Source organism: Alosa sapidissima, chromosome 16 (assembly GCF_018492685.1).
Source record: "Alosa sapidissima isolate fAloSap1 chromosome 16, fAloSap1.pri, whole genome shotgun sequence".
In the NCBI taxonomy this organism is placed as follows: domain Eukaryota; kingdom Metazoa; phylum Chordata; class Actinopteri; order Clupeiformes; family Clupeidae; genus Alosa; species Alosa sapidissima.
Window position 1 is genome coordinate 22,513,611 of NC_055972.1, and position 21,522 is coordinate 22,535,132.

Below are 21,522 nucleotides of genomic sequence, written 5' to 3' on the forward strand. Positions count from 1 at the left end.
TACAATTGCTCAAAATGGTGTTTATACGCTATATGCCAGTTCTTAAACACTATTCAGTAGGACCGCAGGATTTGTCCTTTCTGACCCAGCACATCTGTGCCTTCATCCCGATTCACCTGCCGGCATATGTGCCTGTGTGTAGGTGTGTGGAACCTGCTTAGTGCACTGTGCCTGTGTGTCGGTGTCTGGAACCTGCTGTGTGCACTGTGCCTGTGTGTAGGTGTGTGGAACCTGCTGTGTGCACTGTGCTGTGTTGTGTATCACGTCGCCCTGCTGTCGTCCATCTGTCTCTCGGATGCCTCCGCCGGGACCCCTAAAGTCAGGAAGCGCGAGGGCCGTGCCTTGGCCACGCTTTCTCCTGCTGCCGGGTCCAGTGGAACAGGTCCCTGTAGACCCTGCAGACCCCTGTGGGGTGGTGGACGAGTGCGTGACTGTCCGCCTCTGGAATGTTAGAATGCGGCAGTGGCGTGCACACATGCACAGTCCAGCTTCCCCATTCTCTGGAGAGCGAGAGAGCGAGGCCGTCACAATGATGACTCTTGACAAATGATCTCAAAATTCCACGATGCCTCATTGGTGGAGTTCTTGGAGATGGAAAGACAGCTGAGGCCATCAATCTGTTATTAATGCAAGTTCTTTTCACATGAAAAAAAAAAAAAACAAGCCACTTCATCCCAAGGTGATACCCAGTTTTTAGTCTGTCGAAAACAGTGTACTTTACCTGAGCCACATCTCGAACTTTTGATGCCCATGACAAACCTCTCGATTTCTTCAAGCTACCCTTCTCTGTTACGTCCTTTGTGGTTATTCATGTAGTGCAAGTCAGTCTGGTGCTTTCAGCCAAAGCAGTCTCTGGCAAACATCGACGTGTTCCTTTCCTCTGATTACCATGTTGGCTAATCCCCCTCGGTGTGCCTCGGCACTGTCAAATGTGTTTTCACTGATGAGCTTTTTTATTGAATCTTAAAATGGGCAGACAGTTTTGAGTGGTATTGTTGCAAATTATCACACATTAAGATGTTGTGGTTTGCTGTAGTCATTATTCATTACATGTAATAGCTTTGCCAGCTAAGCAATTTTAGAGATGGGGGAATCTGTGCTCATGCCGCTGTTCATTATATGTATGGCTTTAGGTTGTTATAAATCACCTTCATAGATAAATGTGAGCATGATTTATGTTTTAGTGCTCATAAATATATGATTTAAACACTTGCCCTTTTACTATTTGCATTTAGTATGTGTACTTCAAAGCTCACATATGCTCCTACCTGTATGTTCCCTGACTTGTGGTGATGCATTACAAAAAGATGTTAATTTGAACTAGGTCACCTTTTGCAAGTGAGGTAATCTGATGTGTTGCGGTTTGGTTGGTGTCCCTCAGAAGCTGAGGTGTTAACTTCCAGTGCCACATTAGGGATAATTTGCTGCGCTTTTTTTTTTTTTTGCTTTTTATTTTCCATTTTTTTGGCTTGTACCTCGTTTGCACTCTCTCGGCTGTCTCTAATTTACGACTGTGTTATTGCCATAGTCACAGCTCTACGAAAGTCACATCCATTCATCATGCATGCTCTAGTGCCTTGTGTTTTCCGAGGGAGAAAACCCCAGCTTCTTCAGAGGCTTGATTTTGAAGCATGATATCTTTATTTCTCTGGAAGTTTGGCTTGCCTCTGCCTAGGCTCCATCCCTCTCCACTGAAACAAGCTGAATTTGATGCCTCCTCTCAACCTCAGCTTAGCCTTGGAGACCAATCAAGTCATTATTTGGGTTAAATGCTTTTACAGCCCCCTCTTCCTAATGGCAGACAGTCTCCATTTATGACAATGGAAGTTTGTCCCTGTAACCATTGAAAATTCCCTTCCAGGATGCCTTCAGCCAACACCTGATATATTATGAAATGGCTCGAAGAGTAAGTGGTGGTCTTGCCTTGTGTTTAGCTGTCTTGATCCTGCTGTTGAAACCACAGTGCCTCACTGAGCACAATCAGGTGTGGTTTCCTACATCTGTGGTTTTCCAGTGCTGGAAAACTTGGATGTCTTTCTCTTTTGGCAAGTGCGCCTCCCCCTCCTCTTCCTCCTTCTCTTCCCCAAGTTTCCCCCATCTCTCCTGCCCCCAACAGTAATTCAGCCTCCAGTTTCAACACCCGCAAGCTTGTTCAGAGGCACTCCGCTGCTTGGGAGTAGGTATGTAGGGTAATCAGATCACCGGGGTTTGACAGCCGAACCGAGAGGCTTTTAACAGGGTTCAACGAGGGTAGTCTCTGTCGAGGATGGACAAAGAGAAGAATCGGAAGAAAAGAGGATGTGATGGATGGGTATTTAAAAGCTTTAGAAAGAGAGAGAGAGGGAGGGGGATGAGCGGAAGGGAGAGGCGATAGGGGAGTGGAGAGGGAGAAGGAGAGAGAGGAAAGGAGAGAAGATTGTCTCTCAAGGCTGACCCTGGGCCTGGCATAGCCACTGGCCAAGCTGCGTTTTTTTTTTTTTTCCCTCGTCTTCAATCCCTGTGGAAAAATAATCACCGCTTTCTCTGAGGCTCTGTGAATTTAAACTCAAGCTTCCTATGATTGTGACACTGGCATGTGTCTCTGTGTGCTCCTCGGTTGACCAGTGTGACTGCCCTGGTGTACGGTGTGTGTGTGTGTGTGTGTGTATACACGGTTATTTTGTTGGCTGGAGGTGCAGCAGAAGGGCTGGGCTTGTCCCACTTTCTGCACACTCTGCCCTTTCCATTTCCAACCACATCCCCTGGGGTCTGCAACTCTTTTCACTCCTTCGGAGCCGATTCGGTTCTGGTTAACAGTATTTTTTTTTTTTTTTTTCTTCTTTCCTTTCCTCTGTTATTGGTCTCCAGAATCAAGTAATTTTGAAGCAGCTCTCCAACACAAACAGGTACTTATTCCTGAGTTTCATTGTCCTCCCTTGGATCAAAGGCCCCCTCATCATGAAACCTCAGAAGTAATTCTGGAAAAAAAAATCCCGACCGTTACCACCGATCCAGTGCTGTTAAGCTCCTCAAATGTCTGCACAGAGTTTAGGCCTTCCATACTACGTGCGTATTTTAAATGCAGAACCAATAATTCCCATTTTATATGGAAGGAGGAATCCAAGAATAACCTGCCTACTGGTCCATAACGGAAGGTGGGAATCATAATTCACGAGGGGGCAACATTAAAAAGAGTTTCTCCTCTCCTTATGTAGGGCGAGCAATGGAAACCTTAAACGATGGCAGCAGCTGACATTGCATTTTTGCAGGAATGAAACACAAGGGACTGCTTTGGTGACTAGGTCCTCTTGGCACTATAAAAAACTAACGGTATTGGCTTTTTTCTAAAATCACTTTTTCCCCATTATCATTAACAGTTTTAAAATTATCATTAACAGTTGATGTGTGAAATGGATAAGGGCACACACCCTACTAGCACCATGAATACTCAACCCAGTCTCCTGGTCCAGCTCAGATGAGGATGTTTGAGTTTGAGACTTCTTTGGCCCAGGTGAGAAAATTTGCAATACTGTTGTTAAATGGGTAGAAGGTTTGACTGATTGTGCAGGCTCTGCCTGAGAGGTTGGCAGCCATGTCTACCCCAAAAATGGGTCTCCAGGGAGTGGATAATGCCGCAAGTAGGGGTCGCCTCGCTAGTGTTAAGCAAAAAATCATTTTTCACGATCAGCTGTTAGATTTAAAAAAAATGACACATCTCATATTTTGCTTTTATTGCATTGCTTTCTTCAAAAGTCCTGTTTGATGGAAAACAAATAGACAGGCATGAATCAAAGTGGATGTAAAAGAAGTCTTTCACATTTCACACCACGTGTCCTACATCTCTAGGTGTGTCTGAGTTTATTGACGTTTATAATATTAGGCGATACACTTGTGAACGAATTGGAGTTTCTCAATGGTATTGAATGGTAGTGTCAGCCTGGTGGTATTTTGACTTGGCGTGCATCATGAGAGAATTACAGTGCACTCTAGAACTGTTATTTCATGGCTTTGATTCTGACATCTGGCTGTGATTCTCAGGCTTGTTCCCCTTCCCGAGTGTGCTTTTGTACAGTGCGTAGCTGAAACCAAGTACGGCAGTGTCTCCTGAACATTCTCCACACCCTCGCCTCTCTGGCAGTGACCAATCCCAACGGGTAGGATCACTCCCATTCCTGTCCTCCAAACCTCAATCCATTTCTTACACATCATAAAATGAGGGAATTACCACATTACCATCTCTCTGCCATGCCTAGAGGTCAACAGGTGCATGTTTTTCAATACATAGAACTTAAGAGAACGGGGTGAGGTAACAACATTATCCTGATGTCAGATTTTACGAAGGCCAAAAAATATCCAGTAAGGAAATCCATTTTTTTCCCTCTTTGTGTGTGACAACTTTGTCTACGGTACTGGCCAGAAAGATTGTCGCAAGGCAGTTTTGCGTGGTCAATGACGTCAGCACTTCTGGTGTGTCTCTCAGCCGCCATCAGTTCCGAATCCAAAGATGAGTGTGGGCCACCTGGATAGATGACACGTTTTCCCTTTTCTTTTTCCCCCATTGTGTTGTCACTCTCCTTTTTTAGTCTCCCATGTATCCTGACAGCTTCCTCTTGTGTCAGCACTTCTTGCGTGTCTTCCTCAGCGAGGAAGAAGACATCATCCACCTGCGGGCGTGGTGTCCGACAGGGCTGCCTGTGTCAGCGATTTGTTTCCTATTATTGTTGAATCTCTGACTAGCTCAGTGGACTCGCTATTCTGGCCTGATTTTCCCACACACACAGCCGCGAGGGCTGTGAAACACAATCAGGATCGTACGGTTTGTTTGGTTGGATTGGGTGGGTTCCCTGTCTCTCGATCCCTTCACGCCCCTGTTAAAGGGTTGATGTCATTCTCTGGTACACTCTGGTGCAAGCACTCAAGAGCTCATTGACTCATTGACATCTTTCAACTCGATGGGGTTTTCTTTATGCATGCAAGAATAGATATGCTAGAGGTAAACTTGGAGTGATACAGTGGACCTGTCTATGCAGTGCAATGTAGTATGCAACATGCTGTGTTAATCTGAATAAAGCCTCCTGAGATCGTTCTAGTTCTCCAGGGCTTTTTTAGAACCGTTAAGGTTCTATACTTTTTTTCACTCATCAAGCTGGGAGCTTCCCCTGGAACATTATGTCAGTGGTTTCCTCTCCAAAAGATGATGTTATTCATGTAAATTTGTACTGGAGCGAGATCTCATTGTGATGTCCAAGTCCATTACTGCCCCAGTCGGTTTAAGAAAACAACTGAAACCATACATGTTTCATCATCAAACTGGTGTCAACACATCACCTCCACTCGGAAAGCAAAGCCAATTGAAAAATGTGTTTCGGAGGTGGAAATCTTGCTGGAATCGACATTGTTCATTTCAGAAAAAGGCGGTTTGAAAGTCCCAGACTGTCAGTGCCAGAATGATTTGTTTTCCACTCTCAGGAAAATATCTTTCGGCTCAGTGACTGACTGCCTTCCACTCCTAATGAGAATCGATTGGCCTAGAGAAAGAAGTGGCTAATTAAGAGGTGAGAGAATGAGCTCGCTGCTGGGGCTCGTATTTTTTTTTTTTTTCAAACAAGAGATATCTCTGTCACAGCCGAGAGTAACTGTTTCTCAGACCTATGTAATTACCGTCCATGAAAAGTCGGCACATTCAGCAGTACTGCTCTGTTGATCATGTTTTTAAAAATCAAAAGTAGCAGGTATGGAGATAATTGAAGCTAATTTGCCATTAAAGTTACCCTATTGTTATCCTCCGGATGCTTTGAGACAGCTCTCCGATATGTCTGAATGAACTTTTGAAAAAAGGATGGTCCGTTTTAGTGCAACCTAAAGCACTATTCCTGAACTGGATGAAGACAAAGATGTACCTGTTGCACGCCTCTGTGGAGCACTTTATTCATGATTTATTCAAGTCGGAGATCTGTGGAGTGAGTAATATCTGGTTGGAGAGGAGGACGTTTCGGAGTGATGGTGTCAAGGAGAGAAGAGTGCAGGTGTGCAGAGGAATGATTTAGAGCAGGCCATTGATGAATAAGCTCTATTACGGGCGCACGGGGATCTGTGGGCGTACATTAAATGTCTTCCTGCTTTAAGTGGCCTGTGTGTGAGTGTGTGTGTGCGAGTGCGTGAGTGTGTGTGTGTGTGTGTGTGTGTGTGTGTGCGTGAGTGTGAGTGTGTGTGTGTGTGTGTGTGTGCGTGTGTGTGCGTGTGTGTGTGTGTGTGCGTGTGTGTGTGTGTGTGTGTATAACTCGGGTGTTGAGAGTCCAGGTTCCTGGCCGTATTTTTAGGACTGCCGATCATTCTTTTTTGTGCATAGGGAAACCACACCAGTGCACTCCCTTTAGGCAGGGGTTCCTCTTATGCTTGACAGAATGATGAGGTCAAGTTGTGACTTCCATGCAGTTGAACCCAGCTTCGCATACCTTGTGTCGTCCAAAATACAGAAAAAACGCACATCCCAATTTATTAGCTAGAACACAACAAATTCAAACCTGGAGAAGGGAGGAAAGAGACATGGTCTGTTGAAGTGTTCTTGGTTGCGGGTGACGTGTGAAGTACATGTTGAGCCCTGATCCTGGAGGCTTCCCTCCTCAGTGGAACCATGAAGTCTGTGCTGCCTATGAGGGATGTGCACGGCGAGAGCAAGACCGCTCCAGAGTTCCGTGCTCTGCAGAGTTCCGCCGCCTCCCTGCAGAAATGGCTGGCCGTGTGAGCAGGCATCTTCCCAGCCTACATGTGGATCCAGGAATCTGCAGGCTGGTTAGATGGTTGTCATTCGTCTGGCGCGTATCAGCAATGTCTTATTTGAGGTTCATCGGACCTGGAAATGGCTCCTTTCCTTCAATCGCTCAAATGTGACAAAAGGCGTTTGGGGTTGTGTTCATATGTTACTACTCTATTCCCCCCAAGAGATCAAACTTAGAAAAATATATCTATATAATGTCTAAAACATTCTAAAAAGCACAATGCACTGTATAGTGTTTCCATTCCTTTCCTGAGATTCTCTTTGAGCAGTATAGTACGATTAGATGGGGACAACAGACACATTTCTCTCACTGAAGAATTGCCTTTTTAAAGCACTGTGAAACTGTCTTACACATAAGCAAAATAGGTGATATATTTCAAATGCATGGAAAGCCGTCTTTGATATTTTTTTGTGAAATATGCTTTGTTAATTTGACATTTATCTTCTTGGAATAGAATTTTTAGTCCAGTGGGTATATCACAATGACTTGCAATAGCCTTTTCATTACCCTGTGCATTTTTGCAGTAATTGCTTTCTGTCATTTGGATAGCAATACTTGGTGTTGTATTGCTGATGTGCAATATTTGTCCACAAAGTAGAAGTGTGGTGTATATCAGTTAATACATTTATTTCCTCCAGCATACCCTCAAAGTTTCAGTCATAGTCAGGCACAGACAGACAAACACACACTATCCCACATAAACAGGCCACCATTTACCTGGAAACCTCCCTCAGCTATCTCACTTTGCCATAGTTCTAATGCAATGCCCTGGAGTCATTTCCTCAACCCGATGTTTGAAATCATCCGGGGAAATTAGAAACAAAGCAGAGCTGTCTCAGATCATGGAAGCACATCTTCTGAAAACAAATTCAATTAAATTGGCAGGGCAATCTGATAAATAACATGTTCTACCATGAGGGAAATTGGAAATTCTCTCAATATGGCCTTCTGCATGATCATTTAAATGATTACGACATAAGTAATGGAGATTGTGTGCGGGGGTGTGTGTGTGTGTGTGTGTGTATGAATCCTCAGATTCGAACAAAGCTTCAGCTTTTTGATGGGATTCGGATTCTGCTGAACTAGGGGTGGGCGATATATATCGTCTGCGATAATATCGTGATTGTTGTTTTAATGATGTGCAAATTTACATTATCGAGTATTTAAATTACTTATGTGGAAATAACACCCGAAATCAGGCATTGAAACCTCATACATTCACTAAATCCAGGAGGTGTATGCGAGAGAAGCCCCTGGCTGCTGCAGAGCAAGTGTCACATGATCGCTAGTGGGTCCACGTTGTCACACGCACGCCTAATGTTTATTTTGTGGAGCTAGACTACTTGGGAATTTGTTCTGTTCAAGTAGAAGCTAGCATTGATGAGACAGTCACGTTTTTTCCTACATGGTATTATATGGAGGCCTTTGAGTATTTTAATAGTCAGTTGTAAGCAAAGACCTCTTCTCATGTAACCCTTTTGTAAATGGATTGAAGTTTGGTCTAAATAATCTACTTTTATCGATTATACTAACCGTTAGCATCTCTATGGGACTTCTCATATACATTAGCCATAAGCTAACGCATTAGTTTCTATTCTGTAACTTGGAATGCTAACCTACATGATTGCTCTTAAACAAAACATCGAAGGAAATAACTGAGATGCATTCTGTTGGTCTGCTTCATTTTACAGTGAATCCTAAGTAAAGGTTTTTGAAAGGAACTTCAGCTTCAGACTTTCTCATGTCATTGCCACACACTCAAGTGGGGGCAGAATTGGAATGTGTCATAGAGTGACAATGCATTGGTTGATTTGGTTAAAAAGTCACAGGTTAGGTTATTGGTTATTATTGTATTGATGCTACTTATAAATAATGAGCTGTAAAGCGACTCAGACTTTTTACAAAAAATGTTTTAAAGGATATCGATTAATTATCGTTATCGTCAAAATCACAAAAAATATGGAGATATTATTTTTTCGCCCACCCCTATGCTGAACCTAGTTTTGTCAACCGAACCGAATGCTGTGCACCGCCACTGCTAGAATATGAGCACCGCTCCAAAAATTCACGTCATCAGTAATAAGAGAAAACAAATCCATTAGAGTGAATTGCAGGAACAGCAGTCCAGTGAACTTGTTCATTCCTCTCCAGATTTGATGTCAGCAAATAATAGCAGGCTAATGTTAAGTCGATCTGCTGGCTTGGATCTCTCAAGCCTGTGCTGTTAACCTATCTAGACTGTGAAATTAAGACCTACTGTTGGGTTTAATGGCGTTTGTGTAATGGACTATGCAATCATTTACATCTGTAGATAGCTCTTTCTAGCTAGCATATGGCTCATGTTATGTCTTGTCATTCGTAGTGCTCACCAAAATAATACAAATGATCATTGCAATACACTTATCTCCTATGATCCAAGATAGATATTCTTGAAGTTGTTAAACCATTATTTTAACCAATGACCTTGAAAACATAATGAATTGCATCCAAATACCAGCAGCTTAAAACTGAGACTCACGCAAGCCTTCCTCAGCAATCAAATTGCTCTCTCAATGTCTTAAAGTAACCGTCTTAAAATGTAAAGAGACAGGCACTCAATTAGACCTACACAACACCAATACAATATAATGTGACATTAAAGATAAGTGTAATAGTTTAGCTCAAGGGTGGGATGTGTGGCCTATGCCATTAAGCTTTGATTTTCAATTAATTGTAAATAATAATTTTCTATGTTTTTTTATCTTTGCCATTTAATTATTTTGCTTCATATCAATTTCTATCAGTATAGTATTGTAAATGAAAAAGGTGAAAGTTACTGCATAAGAAAAACATGAATAATCCTGTCTAATGTGACCAGCTCAAGAGCTGCAGTAATAATGCCTTGTAAATGGCATCCTTTTTCACAGTTTCACCATTTTTGGTGATATTTACTGCATTTATGTATGCACCATAAAAAATACTGGGATTCAGTATTCGGCAGAACTTTAAAAATAAAGATGCGGTGCTGGCTATTTTGTGTGGTTAAACCACAAAAGTCTTTTGTGTTTTTCATGTAGCGCAAGTCTCTTTCCGAGTACTGCCTGAGGTCCATCTCTTTCAGTGTTTCATTGCCTTGGCTTTTCTTGCCGTGCTCCTATGGTACACCTGCAATTGTGATCCACCTGTGATTTTTCATGTGCTAAGCCCCGTCATGGCAGCTCCAGCCTGGCCCTTCTGGCTGGGTGTCCTGAAGCGAGAGCCAGGGGACACTTCTCCATCGTCAGGGGTCACTGCCGGCCTCTTCAGGGCCCGTGGATCTATCTGGAGCGGCGAAGCCTGAACTCTGAGCAGGCTCGGAGACCATGGAGGTTAATTTATTACCCGTGCGTTTATGTGCCGGCCCTGCCATAAATCTTAGGATACAACCTCAAGCTTGATGTCTTAACCAGAGCTGAGATTTTTTTCCCCCTTTTTTGTATGTGTGATTCTTAAATGTAGTCATGTAAAAAATATATTTTTGAGTAAGGTTAAATAATTGCTTTTTTAAGTTTATTGGGAGATTGGGTTATTTCCTGTGGAAACAAGGAGATTAACATATCTAATTCTAGTCCTCTCAACTGATATTTTCGTAAAGACGGACACTGAGGTCTCTTTTTCAGCTTACAGTAAGTAAAACAAAGTGAAATAAGAAATGCCTTGTGATGGTGAAGAAGAGCATGGACTGAGCCTGTCTCACAAACACTGTCTTTCTCCACACACACACACACACACATTTGATCTGGCTGTGTGTTGTCGCGTTTGGAAGGACTTTACATGGCTCAGTGCACACTGCATGACCTATCTGCGGAGGTTAAGTTTCCTCTCCCCCCTCATGTCCACTCCAATACAGTCAACGTTCCCTCGCATCTCAAAACACATTATCCTCTCTGCAGCCCTGGCTCTGCTCCTTAGCCCTGGAGGGAGAACATCTGACCCGGCCCAGCCATCCCTGCCTCCCCCCTGGGTGGGCAGATGGGGAGAGGGGACCGTGGGTGTTGGTGGATTGAGTGTAGGTGGATGTTTGTGAGAGAGGAGGCAGGAGTTTTTATGCAGGCCAGGGCCTGTCTTGGCGAATTAAGGCCGAAGGCTTTACTGTTTGGCGGGCTCCTCGAACCAAAGCACCTGGAGGATAGTAAAGTCCACCGTCTGCACTTTCCCACTGCGTGGCGACGTGAGGGCAGCACGCTCTCGAAATGGGGTGATAAAGGGAGATCCATGTGTACACAGCAAGCTAGTGGTCACACCATCTCCGCAAGCATCCAAAGAGGACCTTGGCAAAGTCCCAGCTTATTAAACCTTGCTTGTGTTATGATGGTGTTATTGAGCAGAGATGCAAAATGAAAGGCATTTGCTGTGAATGTCAGTATTCATCACCGTCTGTTTTCCGATAGGCTCTTTTAGTCCCACTGTTGTGGTATTGAGTGGAATTTATTTAGACAATTATGATTAATTATGGCTTGAGGTTTTTCTGTTTCTCGTTGGCCTCACGCCTAACGTATGTTGGCGGTCTGGGTCTTGTCTGAGCTGCAGGTGAAAAGGCTCCTACTGTAGCCCTTGATGTCTGACTCTGGGGTTTTGACGGCCACTCTTTGGAGACGGGCCCTTAAGTGAGTGGCTTGGCAACGGTCCTCAAGCTTGGAAAAATGGATGGGAGGCAACCCGAGGAGTTATTTCTGCCTTGCAGCCTGTGTCTGGATGGCACGCTTGGTTGCATCCGATTATGTCATGCCGTCCTCGGTGGCCAGGCTGTAATTACGAGATTAATAAGGTTGGCGTTGCGTTCTGATCTGTCTCTGTTTTAACCGCCACATCCTCCCTCATGCTGAGCGTTCCTTGCCGCTCGCTCGCTCCCCACTACAGGCGGCACACTCCATTCCAGAAGTGTCTGCTTCGGAGGAGGAATTGCATCAGCAACCTGCAATGCAGTGCTACCCCGTCACAAGAAAAGTAACTGTAGTGTTCTTGTTTGAGTAGGCTATATAGAGAAAGAGGGAGACATTTTCCTTGTGAGGTCACTGGGTGATGATCCAATGTTCTGTTTTATTTGGCTTTTGAAAAAAAGGTTTATTAGATATGTAATGCAGGCTCTAAGCTTGTGGATGGTTGCTAAGATTTGTGAAGGGCATGGCTTGACTCCCATAACCAAATAAGGGCAGATATAGATAGGACGGTCATGAGCTAATGTCTTAGCTAACGTTTGATCCTTCCAGTACCCACTGCCTAATCCTCAAAGGAAGGGTGGTCACTTGGACATGGCTTGGGTTGGGGATGTACAAAAAAGCTGTTCTGAAAATTTGCCTGTTTTTGCAGCGATAACTCAACAGTTATTTCCAACTTTCAAACAATGAAAGAGGAAGTTGTAACAACATATGTCATTGAGATGTCTGATAATTCCCCACCCATGATTTGTATGGCTCTAAAAAATCTAAAAAAAACCTAACAATCAAGTACAGCCCAGTCAGAAAGAAGAAATCCATGTTACGCCTGGAAAAATGTCTCATGTCAAACTAATAATCTTAAAAAGACGTATCTTTTTCTTCGGTGCGAATTGAGTTATTTCCTGTGAAGACGTCAACCCATTATGTTCAAAATTCTTAACATAATTATAAACAACACTGTATTTGCTCAGAAGATGTTAACACAGGAGCCCATAGATATGCACATAAAACCACAATGGTGAAGAAAGCAAAAGATACAAATGAGATGACCACTTCATTGTAACACAAGGCCAAGGATTTTGTTGAACAAGTCTTTTTCTTAAATAGTCTCAAGGTATATTTGGTTAATAGTAAATAGAATTTCACGTTATGATCACTCACTTGTCTGAGTGAGCACATTTCCAATAAAAAGAGATCTTTCAGATAATCCTGTTATATCAAAATGTTCTATTTGTTTTGTGAAAACAGAACTTAAAACCTGTCTTTTGTAATCCAAGCTATTTTGTCTGGTGAAATTTAATTTGGAGAGACACGGCAGCACCAGCTATGATCTCTTTGGTAATACTGTTCTATCTGCTATCATCTTATGTGTTTATATATGCAGCAGAGCTACTTGCTTTGCCGAATTTTTATTCCGGCTCGACTGAAAGGGCAAACCACTCCATCACCAGATACTTTTGAATCAGATATGCATCTTTACACCCGCAACTCTGCCAGGAAGGTTTGCAGTTTCACACGTCTGTCTGGGCTCTGGAAGGCTGTTTATGGGGAGAGACTTCCCATGTTCCTCGGCTCTGCTGACCTCTCTCTGACTCGAAGTGCAGAAAGAATTGGCCAGAGCCTCAGACCATTATTTCATATGCGGGTTTTCAGCCAACTAAAAGACTTTGCTTGTTAGGCCTTGTCATTAACCATGAGCCAGCACTGCCTTTGATCACAAGGTAACCCTATCCAACATTTGTGAAACCAATAAAAGACTGGCAGTTGATTTGATTAACCTTTACTGATTGATGTTTGACAAAGAGGCTTATTTATTTTGAAGATGACGCACTTTGACGTCAATTGTGCTGCTATCCAGTGTGATACAATAACTTTATCTTGTGTGTTAGAACAAACGAATTCTGACTGTCTTCGGCAGAACATGAAGTGGCGTTCTATTAAGAAAGTACAGGTATATCATGTAAATCGCTCAGGCGTTGGTATTTGTTGTGTTATTCTGAGCTGTTATCATGCGAGTTGTAGATAGATGTAGTTTTAGATGCCGTAAGCAGCTGCAGCAGAGGGGCAGGATATGCCATATTCCTTGAGGCATACTTAATTCATGTTAATGGAAAGAACAGGATGAGGGCTACTGAGCACTGAGCGGTCTTTTGATTTAACAGTGATCCACCACCCAGTCACTTAATCGTTCTCTTTCTCTCCCTCCCCACTCTCCCCTCAATCTCTGAGTGCATGTGTTAATAGTCTTCTGTAGATATCATTTAAGCAGATCTCTGAAATGTACCGGTAATATTTCCCCCATGTACAATTTTGCATTTAAAATGTATATTTAATTTTTTATAAAGAAGCGAGTTGCAGCAAAGTTACGAACAATACAGGTACAATACAGCTAGGAGTGAGTGCTCCTTGTTCCACCAGTTTAGCCACAGCGACGTATATTTATGGCGCTAGGGTGTCCGAAAGGTTCCAGCGTGTTCTGTGTGTGTGTGTGTGCGTGCGTGCGTGCGTGCGTGCGTGCATGTTTGTCATCCACATAATAGACAGACGTAATAGAGGCCTAGTGGAGTTGGGGTCAGGTGATTTTCTCCTGGCTGAACTGTCTCTGGCCTCCCCCCAATTACCTCAGTGGTGACAAAGTGGTGACTGCGAGAGGCGTAGTGATGGCTGTGATAACAGAGACCTCAAAGACAAGGACGAGAGGAGGGGAAGAAAGAAACCCCTCTCTCTTTTCTTCTCCAAAGGTCTGCATTCCACCATGCCTGTGCTCAATCTGATCTGCACGCTCATGTTGATGCAGGTATCCCTAAACCTCTGTTTTCTTGTTCCCTACACCCTCCCTGTCTTAACTGTCCCGACACCATCACCTAGGAAGATATTAGCGCCATTAACAGTGATTAGGCTCTCTTTGCTCACACACAGCCTCTACTTGTTTACTGCCGTTTCTCCAGGACTCTCTGTGGGGGAGAGGATTGAGCTGTGTCTCATCCTAGAATAGGGACTCTCTCTATCTCTCTCTCTCTCTCTCTCTCTCTCTCTCTCTCTCTCTCTCTCTCTCTCTCTCTCTCTCTCTCTCTCTCTCTTTAATGGTTTCAGCAGGAAGCGACTGGCCTTTAAAAAGCTCACTCGGATGTAGCAAAACATATAGATTATGGAGCTGCATTATCTCTGGCTTTGACAAGGAGGAAGAGCCCAGGGTTAACTCCCTGTCTTTGAAGTGCCCAGTCAGGGTCAGTCTTGCTCATTTCTTCACGCCTTAAATAACTTCAGTCCCAACCAGCCCAAGCCGCTGTGTTAACAGCTTAAAAATGAGGACGTAAATAACTTTCCGAGGGCCTTCAAGTAAGACTTTAAGAAGGCTCCAGGCGCGGATGCTATGTGCACATGTATACAAATGTAAATAAGCTCGCTCAAGCGCACTGTCAAGGTCAAGTTGAAGGTGAAGGTTAATGAGGTTGACAAGCGACACTGTCAAAACAGGAAGGCGGGAAGGGTGTCGTTTTGTGCGTCAGTGATGAGTGTGGATCAAAGGAAAACATTTCCGGATATATTTTTTTTTTTTTACTTTCCCATTTCGTAGATATATTTTTTTTTTTCTCCTGCCATTACTGTGTGTCACCTCAGCAGCGCTTGGGGCGGGACAGAATAAACACCGAGCTGAACGCAGTGACAAGATCCTGTCAGGAAACATACCTTTTCTCCACGACTTGTGGCTGTCATTTTAACACATTCCATTCTAAAACACATTCTATTTTGAAGGCTGACATGGTTACCATAGAGAAGGAGGGTTTTGGGGAAGTGGGGAGTAGGAGGGTGAGGGGGAAAGAGGGATGGAGGATGGAGGTGGTGTGTTGGGGTTGGGGGGTTGGGGGGTTGGGGGGGGGGGGGGGACTTATTTCTGCATGTCCCCTCGGGAGGAAGCGTCCTTTTGATAAGAATCTGGGGAGCTGGCACAGAAGTAAACGAAAAAGAGAATGAGAGGGAGAGCGAGAGAGAAAGAAAGAGAGACCATCTCCAAGGGATTTGTTTGCAGAGTCCAGCTCCTCCCCAGTCTACGTTTTCTATGATATCACGCTCTATCTTTACACTTCCCAAAGGCTTTCTTTCCCCTTGCTTTCATTTTTTTAATGTTCCTCAACCAAAACTTTGCAAGATGTGCGCTCCTTACTTCATGCCTCCCCCACTGGGCTGGGTGCAGCTGAAGCAGACAATCCCCAAGTCTCTGAGATTTCCCAGCTGTGTGTGTGTGTGTGTGTGTGTGTGTGTGTGTGTGTGAGAGAGTGAGAGAGTACCAGTTTGGAGATCTTAATGTGTGTGTGTGTGTGTGTGTGTGTACAGAGGCAGAGATACTCAGACAGATACTGGCCGGAAGAGACAGGGATTTCTTTTTTTTTTTTGTCCTTCAAACATTTGTTCAGCTGATGCTCGGCTCAGTCATGATGTTGAAAGAGTCCACTAGACTAGCTACATGGGTACCAGGAAGAGTCCACTAGACTAGCTACATGGGTATCAGGAAGTTGAATACCTGAGGACTGACTCAGGAAGTTTGTCAAGTTTGTGGAAGGCCAAAGAGTCTCTGCCGGTTACCTCAGGAACAAAAAAACAAGAGAAAGAAATAGACTTGTAAACTTGTAAAATGTCCTGACTTCATGTTTCCCTTGAAATGCCAGCATTATGGATGATGAGTTTGCAGCAACACCGTAGGCTGCCATCTCGTAGTTTTTGCATTAGATGCATTGTGGTCTGGTTATGTAACACGTCACAGGTTCTGCTGTAAAAAATGCCTTTCTTCCTGACCTAACCTGTATCAGGATCAGAATGAACAATAGAGCTGTTATTCTGAAGAAAAATCCAATTCAATATATCTTTCACGTTATCCGAACTGTCAAATACAGTCCTAATCCCTCTCTGACATTGTTATCTTTCAGTGTCCATAGGGGAGACTAAAGTAAGCATAAGCCTTTTAATAAGTGCCAGAACTGGCAGATTTATCTCCTTATACATATATTACATATATTAAAGGTCATTACAAGGGGAAAAGGCTTTCCATGTAGACATTCCCCAAAAGCACGGTAGCCGTCTGTACGAGGGACGAAAAGGCAGCGTTTTAGGGTTGTAATGTGTTCAGCAGGCCAACAACAAAAAAAAAAAAAGCTGGGTTAATTTGACCCTGAGATCATAAACAGTTGTTCGCGGCGGAGTGAAGTCATCGCGTCGTGCTCGGCTCCATATGGCGCTGGTTAGCCGCTGCTTTATCAGAGGGTGAGGGAGGGTGGGCTGACTCCTCTGCGGCGATGACTTATGCCTTCAGCCCTGATAGGACAGGCTTCTCATGTCTGGAGCTCCGACGGCAGGTCTGTCGGGGGGTCTGTGCGAGGGTGGGTGGAGGTTTGGGCGGGGGGGGGGGGAGGGGTGTTGGCTGGGGGATTATGCTGGTGTGGCTGGGCCAGACACCACTCTTTTAAATCACTCAGGAGAAGTGGAGGAGAGGTGAAGAGAGAAGACATCTCCTTCCCCACTGCACTTACCTACTCTCTCCTCCCTCCCCTCTCCTACGTTCTTACACACAACCCTCACATCCTCCTTCAAATGGAAGAAGTCCAAACTCAACACTTGGCTGTATTCTGAAGATGCTTTTTGAAGCTTTAAAAAGTAGCTACAGTAGACAGCAAACACAAATATGTATAATCAATTCTATCAGTTCTAGTGTCTGTGTTTACTTACTGAACAGCTGAGTTTCCCCTGTTTTGTTTTGCACTTCATATTTATTTTTATGTGTCTGTTTATCCGCAGTCTCCCTCTGCACCCTCACTCACTCACTCTGCATATCCCTTGCTCTCTTGCTGACCTGCACGCTTGCTCGGTCTGTCCCTAGCTCTCCGAGGTCCATCAGCTGAGCAAACAGAACTAAGCCGTGCTCCTTAAATGTACTCACTAATCTTACTGAAGCTGCCCGCGGGCCATTACGCTGACCTGTCCCCTGCTGAGACCACATTAGCCTCCATCCGCAACAAGATTGATGAAGACCAGGAGAGAAGGATGGAGGGGCACATGACTCGCTGGCAGAGGTGAAGGATGGATGGAGAGGGAGGGAGAGAGAGAGAGAGAGAGCTGTAGTTTAAAAAGAGGAATTTTCATTCATCAGAGAGGTACAACGGCCGTTCTACCTGCGCCGAAAGTCACAGCGTTTCTTGTAAATCCCATGGAAATGCAGGCTATGCTGTTTGAGACTTTGGAGGCCCGGGGCATTTGTTTGTTTAACATTTAGAAGAATTATGGACGGAGCCCAGTAGTCTCTCCCTCGGTGCTTTATGGCTCATAATGCAAAGAGAGCTTTAGGGGATTATTATGCCTTTGGAATGGATTGTGTAATAGAGCCATTGTCAGGTGTACGGCTTACCATTTCATCGAAAGAGTACAGCCATCGTAATGTCTTCTCAAAATTCACATGCAGTATGTAGTGTTTGCTGGCTTTTCTAATATAACAAAATGATTCATGACCTTCAATGATTTATGAAGTCAAACGATTTCGATACACCCTCATTAGTCCCGCCTCCTGTCCTGCGATAGACATGACCTCAACCCTATGAGAGGTGACACTGGGTTGTGCACTGAGGGAGGGTCCCACGCCCCAGAGTGACTAACAGCTTTCCTGTCATTAACAGGAAGCGTGACCCTACACACACACACACACACACACACACACACACACACACACACACACACACACACACACACACACACACACACACACACACACACCAACCACTACTCTCATTCTCCCAGAGCCCTGAGGCTGTCCTTGTTCCCCATCTCTTTCCAGACCTGACTGGTCGTCATGTTTTACTGCTGCTGCCCTGTATCCTGATACCCCGAGAAGTACAGCTACATTTGGGAAACATAAGCTTCTGTTTGATGTATAGTGCAATACAGTACAAAGGTGTACACCCTTCCCCGACACAAAATCTATTAGCTTGAATTATTGATGCCCTAGAAATACAAATATAAATGTTAAAGTGCATATTGTGTAGAATGCTGAAACTAGGTTCTACGATTATATGTACATTTCAGGCTATAGGTTCATTTTTTAAACATGCATTTGCATTTTTGAAAAGGCCATTTCCTTCGTTAACTAACTGTCAGACTATTTGATTATGTGCTTAGTTTGCTAGTCACATTCTTGGCCCGGTGTGCTAGAACTGCTCTTTCAGGGTCTTTGATATTATGCCTTCTAGGCAAGTTCCTTGTAATAAAGTCATGGAAAGTTTTAATGCAAAAGCCCTTCAGACCTTTATGACTGTTTTTTGGCCTCGACCAATCTACTGTTATGACAGCATCAATAATAGTACTGCCATCGTCTGCTGAAAAAAAGCGTATAAGAGGACAGGATAGTTCACTTCATGTTGTTTTTGGACATGCGTCACGCCCCCATTCAGTAACCCTGTGAAAAGACGTCAGGATGTGTGTGATGTGTATACGTACGCTGATGGCTAGTTGGCCCACATGGGAGTTTTAGTCTCTCCATATATGACTGACTGACTGACTGACTGACTGACTGTCCAAATGGACCCTTGATGAGTCAATGTCACTGTATGCTATTTTCCTTTCTTTGGTTTTAAAAAAAATGTTGTTAAACATTTTGTGAAAGGTTTTGTTGTGTTTTTGTTACAAATACTCAGAGATTTTTCTTTTTGAATTTTGGCATGTATTTGATGTGTCTTCCTTTTTCTTAATACCTTTCATGTGTGTGTTTTTTCCAAATTCCAAATATCCAAAAATTGAAAAGAGTTGATGCAGTTTAAAATAACATTTTACTCATAACTTTATATGAGCCTAGGGTTACATTTAACCAACTTCCTTTTTTCGTCTGATTGTTTGCTATCTGCAACTTTGCAGTGTTTGCTGTCTCAGCCAAAGTTCTGGGCGGTGGAGGTGACTGCCCTGAGTCTAAGGACCAAATTGGAGAGGGGGAGCTCACGCCGTGTGGAACGAGCCATGACGCAAACACAGGTAAAGCTCCTTTTACGACACAGACACACACACAGACACACACACACACACAGACAGACACACACAGACACAGACAGTAGCTCAATACTGGCACCAGCTCTGAGACATCTCTCTTGACCTCCCACCAATTCCGTGGCAGCCCCAAACGGTTCTCCAGTCTGGAACAAGACAGTGTTGCGTGTTTTGGCGACACACGCAAAGAAAAACTCATCATCCTGAGAAAGCAGGGGAAGAGGAAAGAGTGAAACAAACACAAGAGAACACACAGAGGGTAGCTTATAGCTTCCTGCTCCCTGGACAGGATATTTGTTCATGGGTGTCTTGAGTGTTCGCCCCTCTCCACCGAGAGGAAAGAGCAGGTTGTTAAAGCCTCTGGATGGCGTGATTTAGTGAGGAACTGGCAACCTGGGAATCCCCAGCCCCTGCTGTTCTCTCTGATAACATGGGAAGCAGAGTTTCCTCAGGCCGGAGAGCAAGCAGTCATCGGATACTGGAAGTGAGATCGAGGCAAGAGGGGGGTGGAAGGGGACGTGGGGGGTGGAGAGTGTTTGGGAATAGGAGCAATGTGCTGAAGTGCACTACATTTGCAGAGGGGAGGGAGAATTAAGAGTGTGGCTTTGGCTTTCCTCAAGGGTGCAGTACTGAAAGGGCAGTGGTACGTAAATCCATCAATAGCGATGTTAGGTTGTGCCGTTTCAAATTTTACGGTGTAATGATAGACCAGTGCATGGGTAATGTCCCTTGCAACACACTGGGAATGATTGGCAGAAACACAGAGAGTTGAGTTATGCTCAACTTTGAGAGGTCAGGCAAAAGGATATGAGCAAATGTTTTGCACAGTGACCTTAAGTTGAATCATTTGAGGCATTGGCCTGAGTGACATGGTGACTGTGATTTGACGGTTTATTCCTGGTGTAGGATTAAAATAATAAGTAAATGTAGGGTTCTTAAGACAAGGCAACGCTAGGCCGGCCGTTGGCTAGCATCAGGCTGGAAGGTGAGGGTCTACGGTCTAGTTCAGTGTCCCACACTGTTGGACCTCTGTCGGGCGCGTTTGCACCTGATTTAACATGTTCAGCAAACATGTTAAATAGTCAGTGGGGAGAGAGAGAGCTCTTGATTGCCATTGCCATGAAGCATGATGGCGTGGTGTGATCATGGGTTGTGGTGGTAGAGTTGGTGGTATGATAGTGGAGTGGGTTGTGGCGAGGCATGGTGTGTGGGATGACTGGGTTTCGGTTGTTAAGACGGACATCTCTGATTCCAAGGTATGCTAGCATCATCTTGAGTGAGTTTGGGATGCTGATACTGGGCCCCTACAACAGGAATTGTAAAAAAAAGCAGCGGGAATGACGACAAACATTCACTCCCCTTATGGATCCTGCGCCTTTAGAAGAGCTTGCATGCAAGCACAGTTCATGTCTGCGTGTGTGTGTGAGAAGAGAGAGGGGTCTGGGAGTCATGTCTGGTTTCCTTCTTGAGTTACTTCACACTGTGCAAGGATGACATCACCCCATGTGCACGCCGCCTCACGATCACAGGATCAGGGGTGCAGGTGTTCAGCCGAGCTGTCAGCTCCAGACAGACCAGGTCAGAGTCACATGTCTGGGGTCGGGACTTACGTTGGGTCGTATGCTGGGTAAGAAGACAAATCTGGGGGGGGGCTGGATAGGGGAAAAGAAGGCTCAGGAATGGGAGTTGGTGCTTGAAAGATGAGGATTCTAAGCTAACCAGATTCATTCGTCTTTTCTTGACGTACAAGATGAAGAAATCGATGTCTGTTTCCAATTCTTTCACTTTTTTGCAGTCTGTTCTCTCTATCTCTGAGATGTTTGCACAGAGGAGAACTTGCTTGGCTATCACAAAACAGATTTGACAGATAGCACTGTGGGGAAAGGGATGGTAGGAACGGGGTTGTGGTGGTGATGGTTGGGGTGGGGGGATGTGGGTTGGTTCTGTGTCATCAGCTGAAGAGTGCCCACCCTCGAGGGCTGATGTGACAGCTGTTGGGATGACTCGTGGCTTCGCTCCTGGGGGAGATCCAAGGGAGGCTCACGTCACCCGAAGGGGTAGGGTTTGCA

At 44.4% G+C, this 21,522-nt stretch overlaps 1 protein-coding gene across 1 annotated transcript in view; it reads left to right on the forward strand.

The window, feature by feature from the left end:
* The window catches only part of ttc27 (tetratricopeptide repeat domain 27), a 116,104-nt gene that overhangs the window by 53,647 nt on the left and 40,935 nt on the right, over positions 1-21,522 (forward strand). The window contains 1 exon segment of the mRNA XM_042066237.1: positions 19,328-19,441. Within this exon segment, the coding sequence (XP_041922171.1) occupies positions 19,328-19,441 (114 nt within the window).